The 18100-nt window shown below is 40.3% G+C and overlaps 1 protein-coding gene and 1 long non-coding RNA gene across 6 annotated transcripts in view; one reads left to right on the forward strand and one right to left on the reverse strand.

Moving 5' to 3' along the window:
- ccdc57 (coiled-coil domain containing 57) overlaps positions 1-18100 on the forward strand; it is a 181832-nt gene that overhangs the window by 46664 nt on the left and 117068 nt on the right. For all 5 annotated transcript variants that reach the window (XR_006315235.1, XM_043714701.1, XM_043714705.1 and 2 more), the window contains 2 exons: positions 9443-9544; positions 11083-11240. Coding sequence is in view for 4 of the 5 variants with exons in the window: in XM_043714701.1 (XP_043570636.1) it covers positions 9443-9544; positions 11083-11240 (260 nt within the window). In the remaining variant the exon portion in view is untranslated. The remainder of the gene's footprint in view (positions 1-9442; positions 9545-11082; positions 11241-18100) is intronic.
- Positions 9458-18100, reverse strand: part of LOC122562133 — a 63381-nt gene continuing 54738 nt past the window's right edge. Inside the window, exon 4 of the long non-coding RNA XR_006315236.1 lies at positions 9458-9604. This is a non-coding gene — a long non-coding RNA (uncharacterized LOC122562133). The remainder of the gene's footprint in view (positions 9605-18100) is intronic.

Below are 18100 nucleotides of genomic sequence, written 5' to 3' on the forward strand. Positions count from 1 at the left end.
AGTCCTTCCTCCCTACCTTTTATCTTAGCCTGCTGGACACACTTTCCTCATTCCTGAAGAAGGGCTCATGCCCGAAACGTCGATTCTCCTGCTCCTTGAATGCTGCCTGACCTGCTGCGCTTTTCCAGCAACACATTTTCAGCTCTGATCTCCAGCATCTGCAGTCCTCACTTCTACCACTTTAATCTTGTAAACTCTAGAGAAAACAGGTCTAATTTGAATACTTTTTCCACATAACTTAACCCCTTAAGTCCAGGTATCATTCTTGTAAAGTTACATCGTACTCCCTCCTCGGCATTGAGATATATAACAGATCCTTTGGTCCAGTCACCAGATATCCTAAACTAATCTAGTCTTGTTTGCAAGCACTTGGCCCATCTCCCTCTAAACCCTTCCTATTCATATACCCATCCAGATACAATTTCAGCATTTAAAAGGTATGAACCTCCACTACTATTTCTGGCAGCTCATTCTGTACACACATCACCCTCTGTGTGGAAAAGTGGCCCCTTTAGGTCCAGATATCCTAAATTAATCTCGTCACATTTGCCAACAATTGGCCCATATCCTTCTAAACCCTTCCTACTCATATACCCATCCTGATGCCTTTTAAATGTTGCAATTGTACCAGCCTCCACTAGTTCCTCTGGTAGCTCATTCCATACGCACACCACCCTCTGAGAAAAAGTTTCCCCTTGGGTCTTTTTTTTCAATTTTTCTCCTCTCACCCTAAACCTATACCCTCTAGTTCCCCAACCCAAGGAAAAGACCTTGTCGATTCACCCTATCTATGCCCCTCATGATTTTATAAATCTATATAAGGTCACCCCTCAGCCTCCAATGCTCCAGGAAAAACAGCCCCAGCCGAGTCAGTCTCTCCCTATAGCTCAAATCCTTCAACCCTGGCAACATTCTTGTAAATCTTTTCTGAACCCTTTCAAGTTTCACAACATCTTTCCGATGGGAGGGAGACCAGAAATGCACGCAATATTCCAAAAGTGGCCTAACCAATGTCCTGTAAAGCTGCACCGTGACCTCCCAACTCCTATAATCAATGCTCTGACCAATAAAGGAAAAAGTACCAATTGCCTTCTTCACTATCCTATCTACCTGCGACTTCACTTTCAAGGAACTGTGAACCTGCACTCCAAGGTCTCTTTGTTCAGCAACACTTCCCAGGATCTTACCATTAAGTGTTCAAGTTGTACATTCTATTTGCTTTTCCAAAATGCAGCACCTCGCATTTATCTAAATTAAATTCCATCTGCCACTTCTCAGCCCATTGGCCCATCTGATCACCATCCCATTGTAATCTGAGGTAACCATCTTCGCTATCCATGACACCTCCCAATTTTGGTGTCATCTGCGAAGTAATAACTATACCTCTTACATTCACATCCAAATCATTTATATATCACTATGAAAAGCAGTGGACCCAGCGTCAATTCTTGTGGTACACCGCTGGTCACAGGCCTCCAGTCTGAAAACCAACTTTCCACCACCACCCCCTCTCTTCTACCTTTGAGCCAGTTCTGTATCCAAATGGCTAGATCTCCCTATAAACCATGTGATCTAACCTTGCTAACTAGTCTCCCATGAAGAACCTTGTCAAACACCTTATTGAAATCCATGTAGATCATGCCTACCGCTCTGCCTTCTTCAATCCTCTTTGTTACTTCAAAAACCTCAATCAAGTTAGTGAGACATGATTTCCCATGCACAAAGCTATGTTGACTCTCTCTCTAATAAGTCCTTGACTTTCCAATTACATGTAAATCCTGTCCTTCAGGATTCCCTCCAATAACTTGCCCATCACCAATATCAGACTCACCAGGCTATAGCTCTCTGGCTTTTCCTTACCACCTTTGTTAAATAGTGGCACCACGATAGCCACCTTGCAGCCTACCAGTACCACCACCTGTGACTGTCGATGATAGAAATATCTCAACACAGAGCCCAGCAATCACTTCCCTAGCTTCCCACAGAGTTCTAGGGTACACCTGATAAGATCATGGAGATTTATCCATCTTTCTGCGTTTTAAGACATCCAGTACCTCCTTTGTTAGATGGTGGATTCTTGAAAATGTCCATTTATTTCCTCACATTCTATATCTTCCATGTCCTTCTCCACAGTAAACACTGCTGCAAGATATTCATTTAGTATCTTCCTGCCCCCCATTTTCTGTGGTTCCACACAGGCTGCCTTGCTGATCTTTGAGGGATCCTATTCTCTCCATAGTTATCTTTTTGTCCTCAATGTATTTATAAAATTCCTTTGGATTCTCCTTAGCCCTATTGGCCAAAGCTATCTCATGTCCCCTTTTTTGTCCACCTGATTTCCCTCTTAAGTGGATGTAGGTTTGCTCGCTGAGCTGGAAGGTTCACTTCCAGACATTTTGTTACCCTACTAAGTAACATCTTCAGTGGGCCTCGGGTGAAGCAATGCTGAAAATTCCTGCTTCTATTTATATGTTTGGGTTTCTTTGGGTTGGTGATGTTATTTCCTGTGGTGAAATCACTTCCTGATTGCAAAAAGATTGCCCTTCCTCCAATTTAGAACTTCAACTTTTTGATCTGGTCTATCTCTTTCCATCACTATTTTAAAACTAATAGGGGGGGATCCAAGATGGCGGCGACCCAGTAAGACTGAGTCTATAGTGCTCCTCCCAAGACCTGGGCACAGTGGGTCACCTACCCCCTATCAAAAACTAATAGAATTATGGTCGCTGGCCCCAAAGTGTTCCCCCACTGATACTTCAGTTACCTGCCCTGCCTTATTTCCCAAGAGTTTTGCACCTGCTCTAGTAGGTACATCCACATACTGAATCAAAACATTTTCTTGTACACACTTGACAAATTCCTCTCTATCTAAACCCTTAGACTGGGACTGCCATAGTGTTATGTTTGGAAAATTAAAATTCTCTATTATAACCACCTTATTATTCTTACAGATAACTGAGAACTCCTTACAAATTTGTTCCTCAATTTCCTGCTGACTGTTAGGAGGTCTATAATACAATCCCAATGAGGTGATCATCCCTTTCTTATTTCTCAGTTCCACTAAAATAGCATCCCTGGATGTATTCCCAGGAATATGATCCCGAAGTACAGCCATAATATTATCCCTTATCAAAATACCACACCCCCTCCTCTTGCTTCCCTTTCTCTCCTTTCTATAGCATTTATAGAGTCATAGAGATGTACAGCATGGAAACAGACCCTTCGGTCCAACCCGTATATGTATCTTAGAATTTTAAGCTGCTAGTCCTGTTCATCCCTAAGCCATGTTTCTGTGATTGCTATGATATTCCTATCCCATGTTCCTAACCATGCCCTGAGTCCATCTGCCTTCCCTGTTAGGTCTGAAATAAATGCAGTTTAATTTATCAGTCCTACCTAGTTCTCTGCTTTGTTCCTGCCTGCCCTGACTTTGATTCGCTCCTTTTCCCAACTGTACCAGTCTCAAATTGATGTTTTTCCTCACTATTTCCCACTTCCCCACCTATCTTACTAGTTTAAATCCTCCTGAGCAGTTCTAAGAAATCTCCTTGCCAATATATTAGTCCCTTTCCAATTGAGGTGCAATCCATCCTTCTTGTCTAGGTCACTTCTCCCCAGAGAAGAGATTCCAATGATCCAAAAATGTGAACCCTTCTCTGCTGCACCAGCTCCCCAGCCATGCATTCATCTGCTGTATCCTCCTTCCTACCCTCACTAGCTCATAGCAACAGGAGTAATCCAAATATTACTTCCCTCAAGGGCCTTATTTTTCAATTTCTGCCTAACTTTCTATATTCTTCCTTCAGAATCTCATCTCTTTTCTCTTCCTAAGTCGTTAGTTCTAATGTGTACAATGACCTCCTGCTGGACCCTCTCCCCTTTGAGAACATTCTGCACCCTCTCGGAGATATCCTTGATCCTGGCACTAGGGAGGTAATACAGCATTCTGATTTCTTGCTGCTGCCGCAGAAACATCGGTCTGTGACTCTTACAAGTGAGCCCCCTAACACAATCAATTGCTTGGAACCCAACATATCCCTCATTCCGTTACAGCCAGTCTTAGTACCAGAAACTTGGTTGTTTGTGCTACATTCTCCTGAGAGTCCATAACCCATCACATTTTCCAAAACTGCATATTAGGATCTGTGTTTTGTTTTGCATTTTTGTAAGCCCTTTATGTTAATTTTTGCTGTTCTTTATCTCTTGGTTGTCCTTGGCTGGTTTTTTTTTGTGAAGTTTTTCCCTGTCAGACATATAAACTGGTTTTGTATTGTTGTTGTTTCTTTAAACATCCTCCATTGTTCTTCAGTTGTTTTTACCAATTATCAGATTTTCCCAGTTCACTGTGACAGTCTGTCTCATCTCGTTAAAGATTAGATTAGATTAGATTACATTACAGTGTGAAAACAGGCCCTTCGGCCCAACAAGTCCACACCGACCCGCCGAAGCGAAACCCACCCATACCCCTACATTTACCCCTTACCTAACACTACGAGCAATTTAGCATGGCCAATTCACCTGACCCTGCACATCTTTTGGACTGTGGGAGGAAACCGGAGCACCCGGAGGAAACCCACGCAGACACGGGGAGAACGTGCAAACTCCACACAGTCAGTCGCCTGAGGCGGGAATTGAACCCAGGTCTCAGGCACTGTGAGGCAGCAGTGCTAACCACTGTGCCACCGTGCCGCCCACAAAAGTTGGCCTTGTCTAAATCTAAAACTCTTAGCAGCTGATTCATGCTTTTCGCTTTCAAGTGCTGCATTGAACTCATCATGTTGAGATCACTTTGATAAATGTTCACACATCATTAAGTTACTGATTAAATTCAGTTCAGTACTAAATCCACTATTGTATGTCTCATTGTTTCATCTTAAACATATTGCTGTAGGAAGCTATGTCAGGAGTTAACTACCTTTCTGACAGGTAATTGTCTGCCTCTCCCAACCCATGTTTAAGCTGAAATCCCCCAATGAAGACTACGTTGGCTTTGCTATACATTTGCCTAATCTCTGCATTTGTACAATCTTGTACTTCTGAGCTAGTTCCAGCGGGTCTGTACACAACAGCAATTACAGTTTTAGATACTGTTCCTCAGCTCCACTCTTATGATCTCTACTAAATGCTTTTCCTCATTATATCCTCCCTCACCATTGAAGTAATTTTGTTTCTAATCAGTAAATGTACTCCACCTCCTCTGCCATTTTCCCTGTCCATCCTGTAAACGTTATTTTAGTTCCCAATCCTGACCATCCTGCAGCACGTTCCTGCTACTATTATCATAGTATCTCATTAATTTATTCCTTATCCTCTGGGCATTTGTATATAGAACTCTTACTTGGGCCATATACTGTAAACTGTCCCCCAGCTGTTGATTAAACTGTAAGGGAGAAATAGTAAATTCACTTCTTACAGTTTTTGCCATTACCTGGAGTAGGATTCATGATTCTTTCTTTACTCAGTCCTGTAATTAAGTTTTGAGCTTCCACATGCGCACACACCACTGGTATTCTCAAACTGCACGTGATGCAAATAAATTTCAAATGGAAGTTCACTAGAAACATATGTTCAAAATTAGATACTTTGTTCGTAAACTTTCTTGCTCATTGAAGTTGCATTCTGTGCAGTAGCATCTTTGTATGTTCTTACCTAAGCTGTTTTACAAATGAATAAAGTTCATGTGAAAATAAAATAAAAGGTACAAATGTTTCTTTTCTACTTTCACCCTTCTGCTAAGAGCATGAACTCCAAGGATCTAAATGTGCATTTAAATGAGGTACCAGTGAATTACAGGTGGTTCACAGATGATGCACAGTCCGGCAGCACGGTTCACTTATAACGTCACTGAGGAATTAAGGAACGGTATTTTTGAGAATGCTTACCTCTGTTTGCAACAGTGCGATTCCAGCAATGATCATTTTGTGTGCTTCGTTCTGCATATGCGCCAATGTCCATGCCAAAGTTTTCACACCATTGTGCGCGCGCACCAACGTCAGCACCTGTCTCTGTGCCATTCTGTGCATGCTGCTGACAGAGCAGCTTTCTGTGACAAATACTGTACAAAGACCAGCTTTGAGAGAAATACATTCTGCAGCTTCCTGTGAAAAGTATACTACTCCTAGATTATCCCTTTTTTTTTGAAAAAAATGGAGGTGTATAGTGACCAGAATGTTAGCAATATGCATCTTAACGATACAATTGCAATTGGTAAATGTAAAAGGCTATAAAACTGGAAGAAAAGTTAGATATTATAAAGTGTTTTGGGCATAATGAGAGAATATGTGATATAGCTTGCTTAACAGGAATGAGGGAGTCTATCTTATATACTATGATGACCCCCTCCCTGCATTAACCGTATTTTTTAAATGTACTGTTGTTTTGATTTGATAGGTGTTTTGATGAGTATGATTTATACCTCCATTCAGACTGTGCTATACTTTGTGTTAGGCTTTAGGGTGACCTTTGAGCGATCATGAGTGATTTTTATTTGCTGGTCTGCCCCTAACCCCATTTTTCTCATAGGCTCTATTATTTATGTTAAGCAAGGTTTCACTTATAACTATCAGATTCTATTGTGTGCTGGCAGCCTATTCCATCACAAGGCCATCATAGCAAGCCTGATCTTTCTAATCCAATATTCAGCCACATGCAACTTCTGGCAGTTTTTACTCCAAGAGGAAGAATGAAGCTAGTGATTGTATCGTGATTAACTCCATCTCTGGATCAGGTAGGACTTGATCCAATCCAGGACACTACCACTGTGACACAAGAGACCTACTGGAGCCTCATAATCATAAACTAGAATATTGCTTTCATCTGTATCTAAATCTTTGTGTTTATAAAACATCATATTAAATTTGGAGTAAGTGTTTGAGAATAGATAGCCTTTATTTTAAATTTCACTAAAACAATCTGCAACATGAATTTCACATGCAATATTGTGAATGCAGTAAAATAGCATCCTGTGGAACTGCTTTGTGATTCTGAAGCTTGATCCAATTGAGTAAATAAGAGACCAGAAAAACCCTTGGATTTGAACTGTCTCTGTTGGTGATTTCCCTGATCTCTGCTGGAGTGATACAAATCACTACACTAAGTTTTTAACAACTTTGGTTAACAAATAACAATAAGCCAAGGTTACCACTCCCGATCATTCCATCTGATCCCCTGCTGCAGGAGCTTCCTGCAATATGATCCATTTGTCTATGATGCACCACATGATTCAATAATTTGCTGATATTCACTGCAAAGATTGTAGTTTGGCTGGTTAATTAGCCAGAATTTCCGATACACATTGACCAAACCAAATCTTTTCAATGGAGAGAATGATTTGGGATTGAATTAATTCATCTCCCCCCTCAAATGCTTTGCAAGTCATTCTTGTGCAGTCATAGTGAGCCCAGACCTCTTGGTTCAGACCAATCTGATTGCTTGACAGTTTAAGGGGTTTTTTTTTGTAAGGGATGTGGACTTCATTGGTTGGGGCAGCATTTATTGTCCATCTCCAGTTGTCCTTAAAGGTGGTGATGAGCTGCTTTCTTGAACCAATGCAGTCCATGTGCTGTAGGTAGGTCTATATGCTGTTAAGGAGGGAGTTCCAGCATTTTGATCCACTGACACTGAAGGAACAATAATGTATTTCCAAGTCAAGATTGTGGACAGCTTGGAGGGGAGCTTGCAGGTCGTGGTGTCCCGATGTATCTGCTGCTCCTTGTCCCTCTAAATGGTAGTGGTCATAGATGGAAGGCATGTTTGGGAATTTCAGCAGTGCATCTTATAAATTGTTCACTCTGCTTCTGCTAAGTGTCTGTGGTGAGGTCATAAACGTGGTACCAGTTAAGTGGGCTGGTTTGACCTGGATGGTATCAGCTTTTTGTGTTGTTGGAGTTGCAGTTGTCCAGGTAAGGGGGAGTATTCCATCTTGCTCAGCCAAATAAATGATAGACAGGTGGAGTCAGGAGTGAGTTACTTGATTCAGGATTCCCAGCCTCTTATCTGCTTTCACAGTCACAGTACTTATATGGCTTATCCAGTTCAATTTCTGGTCAAAGGTATACCCCTCCTCCTCAAAAGAATATTAATAATAATTCTCTCCTGTTGGAGCTAGTCGTTGCCTGGTATAAATGTCTGCAAATGTTTTTTGTTACTTGTCAAATAGATCATGAAAGAAAAATTCCCTTTTGAGTTCTTGTAAAATAAATGCAATGGGGAGTCGATGGGACTTCTGTGTGTGTTGGCATTTTTCCAACAATTATATTTAGACAGCATATTTATTTATTTAATGCAATAAACTTCTGTTAAAATCAAATCTGCAGCCGCTGCCTTATATCTCAGTGTAAGAACTTCTATGTTAGATCATTTTAAAAAAAAATTTATCAAACCAAATTTCATTCTGGGATCTGGATTTTAATGTAGTAACATTGGTTGGAATCATAAAATGACTAATATTCTTGTGTTTTGAATTCCATATTCCTGATTATTCCTGATAACCTTGGTCCCTTACCAATAATCTATTTCCGCCTCAATGATCCCAGCTCCACTGCCTTTTGATGCAAAGCTCCAAAGTTGCACAACATCAAAGAAAGAAAAAAATTTCCTCATCTCTGTCCTAAAAGAGCAATCCCTATTTTGTAAAATGTGACCCCCCCCCCCCCCCCCTCCTCTCCCACCCTGCCAGTTTTGGACTTCTTCACAAGAAGAAGCATCCTATCCACATCCACCTTATCAAGAGCATTCAGGATCTTGTATGATTTAATCATTGTCATCTATCATCTTCTAAACTCCATGGAAATGAGTTCTGTCTAACCAAGCTTTCCTCTTTTGATAACTCACTTTTCCCAGGTACCAATTTAGCAAACTTCTTATGAGTTGACTCCAATGCATTTGCATCCTTCCTTAAACGAGGAGCCCAGATCTATATTTTTAAATAGTACTCTCACCTGTATTACTGAAATGCAACATTCTTTCTTTTATGTTGAATTCCTCTCATAATTAAAAATGGCATACCATTATCTTTCTCAAATATTTACTGTACCTGTATGCTGATATTTTGTGACTCATGCATAGCAATACCACATATATTTATGTTCATAATCAACATGATAAAAGTTAGATTCCGTAATCATATAAGAACATTGCTATTTGTCGGTGATCATTGCATGCAATAAGGCTGCCTTGTGTACCACAACACTGACTACACTTCAAAAGTATTTCGTTGACTAAAAAATGCTTTCAGACATTGATGTCCATGAAAAGCAAATAGTAGATGCAAATCTTTCTCTCTGTTACACATATGGGTTTGCAAAATATGTTTTAAATCCACAGAGAATATTCAATAAAAAGGATTAGAATGTGAATTATTTTGCATTCTGAACTTCAGAAATGGTTTAATTTAATCTAATTTAACATTTCCGCGTCAATTTGAACAATTTCTTCCTTTCAGGAAATGTTGGCAGAGTTTGATGCTGTGATGAAATGTCGAGAGCATGAGTTTACACTCCGAGCAGATGAAATGAGTAATGCAGTACTTAGCAGTGAACTAAAGGTTTGTGGGAAGTTTTCATTGTGATTTCCTTTTACATCAAAGGATCCAACGCTTAACTTTCTGAAAGAGAGGTAACATACTTTCAGCAATAGATGAAGACAAGAAAAGTGTATATATTTTCCATGTGTCTGAGCAGCTGTATTAAGGTCTGTTACACAAGCATGCTTTAGACAATGGCCACAGGGGCCAAAAAAAAACCTTTAAAAAGCTTCTAATCAGTACGTTTCTCCTACAAGACTTCAGTGAAAATATTCTACTCCCTTTGTGATTCACTTTGGATGAATTTATCTTGATTCGGATAAGTACTCTTATTTACAGATTTGGACTAGCATCTGTTTTAAAAAAATGATATGTAGTCCGCTGTAGTAATTTTTAATGCACCTTAAGTATTATTTGTGACACAGTTTAGTCCTTTTTCATTGAGGATCATCATTCATCCACTCTAACTCCACAAATTAAAGGGTCGTCCTTTCAATCCACCAGCAAATTTAGCAAACTTCTTATGAGCTGAAGGTTTTTAAAAGCTTTAATGTCAAGAGAGAAAGAGGAGTTCTGGGTGACGAGATTCATAAATCCAAGTTAAAGGTTATGGCTAAAGAAAGGTATATGAAAGACAAACTGAACAGAACAGAAAGGAACTTTTAGTTTAACAATAAGATGATCAAAGGACAGTAATGCAAGAAAAATTGAAGTCCATGGGAATAGTGGTTTAAAAACAAATGATGTCACTATCTATAGCTTATTATCTCACTAAGGGTTCACTCAGTGCATCTTCAGAAAGATTGAAAAAAACCTGAAAATAAAGGGTGTCTAATGCATATCATATTCATGTTGCATTTTTGCACTTCCATAAGCAAATTCAGGGCAGCATGATTCAATTTCTCAAAAGAGTAGCATGTTCTTGCTATGAGGGAAACCTCTGATGCAAAGGTCACTGCAGGAGATCAATGTTGGTAATATAGTAGACGACCAGGTATTTTGATTCCTTTGGAATTATTTTCGATGATCTCGAGTAATTATTTTTTAATCAACTGGAGCTTGTGCAACATAAATATATGTACAACTCTCTACTCTCAACTAGCTTTCTCTACTCCTCTGTCCTTCTCCTGCAACAAACTGTCTTCCTTCCCTATCCTTTCCATGCTCGATGATACCTAATGGGTATTGGGTGCTTCAGCTCACTATCAAATTTGGATTTTAGGCTAATTGGATTTAGAATGAATAATTGGAGGAGGGAATGGAAAAGAAGAAATGGGTGATGAAAGAAGAAGAATATAGGGAAGAGATGACATAAACCTATATAATTAAAAATGTTCAATTATGGTTGGCTGGTCTATGGATGGATAGTTAGGGTCAAAATCCCATAAATTCTTGTGAAAATTGTGGTACAGTTACTTGTAGTTTATTTCATGGAATGTCCACATTAATTCTTTAACAAGATGTCACTTAAAGATAACAGTATTTGCATAAGTTGCCACAGCTTAGCCTTAAAAGAACGAACAAATGTTTTGGTGTTATCCTATTATTAACCTCTACAGGTGAAACTTCTTTCAAAAGAGATGGAACTTTTGAAGGATGCAGGACAAAAGGCTGCAGAATCACTTCTTGCAGCAGAGAAAACAAATAGTCAACTGGAAAAAGTCCTTCAAAGAAAAGACTGTGAACTGAAAGATGTAGTCACCTTAAAAGATGTCAGGTTTGTCTTAGATGATTTAAGTTCAAATTTTATTAAAATTTCTTATGACTTACAATGTTCACAAATGTCTGAATATTTTGTCAAAGTATAAGGACTATCTACAGGATATTTACATTATACATTTTGGTATAATTTCTACATGAAGTTTCATAAGGGCAAGAAAGCTATTTTGGAATTGATTATGGCAGCCTAGGCTAATGGAATAAAAGTCTAAGACTTTTTTTTTTGAAATTTGATTTGGATCTGCTTATTCATGGCCTTATGTTTATGATCCCAGCTGCCACTAATACTGAACTGGTCAGATTCCAGAGTGAAATCTGGCTTGATGGCTCATAAGTTTTATTTTTGCAATTTGGTTACCATGGTGATCAATCACAACATATTCATATAAGTGTATCAGTGTTTCTTTTTAAACAAAGTAACATAACCTTTGGTTAATTTAGCTTAAGTAACATTATTTATTTGACTGTCTGTGGCTCACTATTCCAACTAGCTTGCTGAACATTTCTATTTAAAAAAAACAGACCTTCACTGCACTAAAATCCAATAGCCTGTTTACCTCTACTTTACACTGTATTGCTATTTGGGAACTTTGGGTGTAAACCTTCTTCACAGTTGCAGATAATCCTACTTTAAATTAAAAAAAAATCACCATAGCAGACCATATGACTGCGCTGTCATTGGAGAGAGTGATGACTGATAATGGTTTAACCTGAGGGTCACCAAGCCTCATGCAAGATCTTGAGAAGGAGCGTGCTTATGGTAAACTCAGCCAGTGCAGGAATTGAACGCATACTGTTGGCATCACTCTACATCATAAACCAGCTGTCCAGCCAACTGAGCTAGTTAGAAACCTGATTCAAAGGTTAAGATGGTTGGAGTGGAAAACATATGTTTTGATAGGTTTTTGATTATTAAGTGAATCAAAGATTACAGGGAGAAGGCAGGAGAATAGGTTTGAGAAACATATCAGCTACGTTTGAATGGAGGAGCAGACATGAGGAGCTGAATGGCTAATTTTACTCCAATGTCTTATGGTCATGGTTTTTCAAGGTTTGGAGTTGAGGCATATTGTTTGGGCACAGCAGAAAGAACTTGATGCTTCCAAAGGGAGCCTGAACCTGAAAGTATTTGATTTGTTAGTCACTACTCAGTGGGTTAATTGAACACTATTTGTTATGGATGCAGAAACTCATGCTTTTATTGCAAACTTGTCTCCATCAGCAAACAATGTGGGCAGTTGTCCAATTGAGTGCACTCAGGGTTGTTAATGTTGTGAATGCCATGTCAGTTGGTGCATGCTGTCAGTGTGATGAAGAGCAGCTCATACTAATTGAGGAAATCTTTTGGCACATATATAAGAACCAGTTTAGGATGTGGTGACATCGTGGTTTTGTCTCTACCTCTGAGCCAGAAGGTCTGGGCTCATGTCCCATCTGCCTTGGATGTGTGATAACATGTCTGAAGAGATTGACTAAAAATAATGTTGTCGAGACTGAATGGATAAAGTGATGGATTTGAAATCCATGAGAATTTTCCCCATGCAATTTCAAATACTACAGATGCTGTTTCTCATATTTGTGATTTTAACCATGTGTCTATAGAGATAGTTAGTTATTCAGAAACCTTGTGGCACTTTGGTAGTGTTTCTATATCTGGGCCAGAATGTCTGGGTTCAAGTTACACTGGTGGCACGTCATTGATTCAAAGTAATTTTATAAGAACTAGTTTCCATTTAGGAGGGAGCTGGTATCGTGAAAGGAATAGTAGACTGCACTTATGCTGTATGGAGTATAGCACATAAACCTGTGTGGAAGACACACCAGCTCTTGCTCCTTCCTTTGCCAGATAAATGTTTACAATATTAATAAAGTTCATTCTGGCAAATTGTAGGGATGGGAAAACAATAAAGTGATACAATTTATTCCAGATAATAAACTACTGTATTACTTAATATGTAAACAAAGAACTCTTCTTAGTTGCTTCCTTAAGTGCTTAAGATCCAGCTTGTCCAGTCTTGTTTATAATTCAATCTTGAACACAGATAATTGGCCATACAACTCTCTTCCATTATTGCTTTCACAGCTTCAAAGTTTCACTTACATCATAGTGGTAAAAATTGAATGCAGCATTTGATGTAGAATGGTCAGAGCATTTTACAACTTCAAGTTATACTCAACTGTTGCCAAACAATGCAAGATACTATTTGCTTTGTTACTCACTGATTGATACTAACTCACAGTTCGAAATGAGAATACAAACCTAATCAGATTTTCTTTAACTTCATTCACTTAAGTCTGATTCATGGAATGTGAAACCCTGGAAGTACTCATCAAGCAAGGTAGTGTTAGTTGACAGAAATAGTTAAGGTTACATTTTGGATGAGGACCCTTTGTCAAAACTTTTAAGGAAATAGTCGGTGAAATAACTCCACAGTTTCCAAGTCACTCTTTACTTACATGTGGAGAGATCCTGACACTGATCCAGCTCCCTCCGAGCCTGCTCAAGTGAATAGGATGTCTGGCACTCCTGTTCTTTTTTTGACACTCCTTATTTTTTTTTATTTTCCTCACACTACCACCTAACAGTGGTAGTGCTTACTTTTCCCCAGCACCCATGTCGTATGCGTATAGGTGTAGAACACAGTGAAGAGCAAACAAGTGCATAAATCTTACTTATATTCCACCACCGGGAAGAAAGGATTCACCCGAGTGGCCAGTGACAAGCAATGCCCTTCTCATCAAAAGGGACACTCCTTTTTTTTTAAATATTTGTTAGTGAAAAGGATGTCTGACAGTCCTGTTTCTTTTTTTCCTTTTTCTTTTTTCTCTTCTTTTTTCTCTCTTTCTCCCCACACCATTGCTCCCGTACAACATGCTAATAAGGCCAGAAATAGGGCTGTGCAGTTGAAGAGCTGCTGTAGGAGGGAGGGAATCTCTTCCAGAGGAGGTGGGACCTGTACAAGAAAGTTGGGTTGCACCTAAACTGAAGGGACACCAATATCATTACAGAGACATTCCCCAGTGCTACTGGGGAGGATTTAAGCTAGTGTTGCAGGGGTGTGGGAGTCAGAGCAATAAGTCAGCATGTGGATTGTTTGAAGAGAAGAGAGAGACTAAACCAAGTACGTCTAATAGGAAGAACAGGCAGGACCAGGTTAATGACAACGGTGAGTCTAGCGGTCTGAATTGTACCACTTTTTTAATGCAAGGAGTATACAATTAAGGCAGATGAGCTTAGGACCTGGATAAGTACATAGGACTATAATGTGGTAGCCATTACAAAAACGTGGTTGAGAGAAGGGTAGCTTAACATTCAAGGGTTTAGATGTAGAGGGGATGTAAGATGGGTGGACAAGTTACATTACTGATTAAGGAGAATGTCACAGCTGTATTAAGAGAGTACATCCCGGAGGGCTTGTCTAGTGAGGCAATATAGAGTCACAGAATGGAAACTAACCCTTCGGTCCAACTTATCCGTGCTGACCAAATATCTCAATCTGACCTAGTACCATTTGCCAGCACTTGGCCCATATCTCTCTAAACCCTTCATATTCATATACCCATCCAGATGCCTCTTAAATGTTGTCATTGTACCAGCTTCCACAACATCCTCTGGCAGCATGTTCCATACACACGCCTTGTCTGCACGAAAAAGTTACCACATCGGTTCTTTTTTAAATCTTTCCCCTCTCACCTTAAACCTATGCCATCCAGTTCTGGACTCAGCCACCCTGGGGAAAAGGGCTTGCCATCTTATTCACGTCCCTCATGATTTTATAAACCTCTATACCATAGTCCCACAATGGTTAGAATTTTGGAATAAAAAGGTGTAATCACTATGATGGGATTAGGTCTCCCAACAGCCAGCAGGAATTATGGGAACAGATATGTAAGTGGATCAAGGAAAGACTTAAAACAAAAGGGTTGAGTTAGTGGGTGATTTTAGTTTTCCCACTATTCACAGTGACTGCCTTAGTGCTGTGGGCTTAGTTGGCACAGAATTTAATAGATGTATCCAGTAGGGACTCTTTTAAAAAAAAAGTATGTGGATAGTCCAACTAGGAAAGAGGTTGTATTAGACCTTGTATTGGGGAATGAGCCTGGCCGGGTGATTGAGATTTCAGTGGGGAAGTATTTTGGGAATAGTGATCATAATTCCATAAGTTTTAAAATACAGGTACACAGTCCTTTATTCGAAACCCTCTGGGCCAGCTGGTTTTTGGAATTTTGGAAGTTTTCAGAGTTTAGAATAAGTGACAGTTTCACGGTGAAATCTAAAAAAAAATTATCAAGCAGCAGACGTCTCCTGTGAGTAATATGAGCGCTGAGACAGAATTGACACCTGCCAGTGCTGGGCCACGCCGCCATGTCGCATCTGAGTGATGTGGGTCGAGTGGATGTGGACTTGGTTTAACTGCACACCAAACAACCTTGTTATGGAGAAAAAAACTTCATGAGAAAAGCTTCGAATAAAGGATTGTATATTTGTAATTATGGAAAAGAATAAGACTGGTCCTTGGGTGAAAGTGTAAAATTGGGGGAAGGCTAATTACAACAGTATTAGGCGGGAACTGGAAAAATTGGATTGGTGCAGCTGTTTGAAGATAAATCCACAACTGACAGGTGAGAGTCTTTCAAAGCCTGTTGACCAGAACTCAGGACCAGCATCTTCCTGTGAGGAAGAAAGATAAGGATGGCAAGATTTGGGAACCTTGGATGACAAGTGATGTTGTAAGGTTTAGGAAACTGAAATCAAACAAGCTCCTAGAATATAAAGGAAGCAGAAAATAGTGGTTAAAAGAAATTAGAAGGACTAGACGGGGCCATGAAATGTCCTTGGCAAGTAGGATTAGAGAGAATTCCAAGGCGTTTTATACGTACTTTAGGAGCAAGAGGATAACCAGGGAAAGGATAGGTCCACTTAAAGACAAAGGAGGATGCAGCCAGAGCAAGTGGGTGATGTCCTTAATGAATACTTATTGTTGGTATTTACCAAGGAGAAAGAAAGGATAACTTTAGAGAGGAGTTTGTTGAAAGTCTAAAGCATGCCAATATTAAGAAGAAGGTGCTGTTGTGTGCCTTGAAACACATTAAGTTACATAAGCCCACAGGGCCTGATGGGATCTATCCCAAAATACTGAAGGAAGCAAGGGAGGAGATTGCTAGGGCTTTCACAGAGATCTTTGTATCTTCTTTAGCCACAGGCGAGGTCCCAGAATACTGGAGAATAGTGAGTTCCTTTCTTAAAGAAGGGAAGCAGGGACAATTCAAGAAATTATAGGCTAGTGAGCCTTACATCAGTGGTAGGAAATTATGGAGAACATTGTTGTGGACAGGATTTCCTGGCATTTGGAGAAGAATGGACTTACTATGGATAGTCAGCATAGCTTTATGCAGGGCAGGCCTTGTTTCTCAAGTTTGTTTGAGTTTTTTGAGGAAGTGACAAACATGATTGAGGATTACAGATTACATTACAGTGTGGAAACAGGTCCTTTGGCCCAACAAGTCCACACCGACCTGCCGAAGCGCAACCCACTCATACCCCTACATTTACCCCTTACCTAACACTACGGGCAATTTAGCATGGCCAGTTCACCTGACCTGCACATCTTTGGACTGCGGGAGGAAACCCACACAGACACGGGGAGAACGTGCAAACTCCACACAATCAGTCGCCTGAGTCAGGAATTGAACCTGGGTCTCTGGCGCTGTGAGGCAGCAGTGCTAACCACTGTGCCACCGTGCCACCCATAAAGGCAGTGGATGTTGTCTACGAAAGCATTTGACAAGGTAGGCTGGTCCAGCAGATCAAATTGCATGGAATTTGTAGTGAGTTGGTAAATTGGATATAAAATTGGCTTGGCCACAGAAGATAGAGTAATTGTGCAGTGCCGTTTTTTTGGATTGGAGTTCTTTGACTAGTGGTATTTCACATCAGTGCTCGGACCTCTTGTTGTTTGTAATATATATATATATAAATGATGTGGGGGGAAAGAAAAGTAAGTCATCTGATTAGTAAATTTGCAGGTGACAGAAATTGGAGGAGTTGTGGATAGTGAGGAAGCATAGATTAGCTGGAAAATTTGGGCGGAGAATTGTCCGGATTAAACTTTATCTGCTAAGTGTGAGGTGAAGCATTTTGGGAGGTCAAATGCAAGAGGAAAGTGTACAGTAAATGGCCGGACCCTTAGGAGCTTTGGTACACAGAGGAATCTTGGGGTGCAAGTCCATAGCTCCCTGAAAGTGGCAGCACAAGTGGGTAAGATGATAACTAAGGCATACAGATGTTTGCCTTCATTGGTCAGGATATTGAATATAAAAGACTTTTGTCAGGACACGTTTTGAGTACTGTGCGCAGTTCTGGTCATTATACTATAGGAAGGATATGGACATGGACCATGGACATCCAGTCCCTGTACACCGCCATTCCCCATCACGAAGGACTCAAAGCCCTCCGCTTCTTTCTTTCCCGCCGTACCGACCAGCACCCTTCCACTGACACCCTCCTTCGACTGACTGAACTGGTCCTCACCCTGAACAACTTCTCTTTCCAATCCTCCCACTTCCTCCAAACGAAAGGAGTAGCCATGGGCACCCGCATGGGCCCCACCTACGCCTGCCTCTTCGTAGGATATGTGGAACAATCCATCTTCCGAACTACACTGGCCCCACCCCCCACCTTTTCATCCGCTACATCGATGACTGTATCGGCGCCGCCGCGTGCTCCCACGAGGAGGTTGAACAGTTCATCCACTTCACCAACACCTTCCACCCCGAACTCAAATTCAACTGGACAGTCTCAGATTCCTCCCTCCCCTCCCTCGACCTTTCTATTTCTATCTCAGACGACCGAATCAA

This window comes from Chiloscyllium plagiosum, chromosome 24, assembly GCF_004010195.1.
Source record: "Chiloscyllium plagiosum isolate BGI_BamShark_2017 chromosome 24, ASM401019v2, whole genome shotgun sequence".
Lineage (NCBI taxonomy): Eukaryota > Metazoa > Chordata > Chondrichthyes > Orectolobiformes > Hemiscylliidae > Chiloscyllium > Chiloscyllium plagiosum.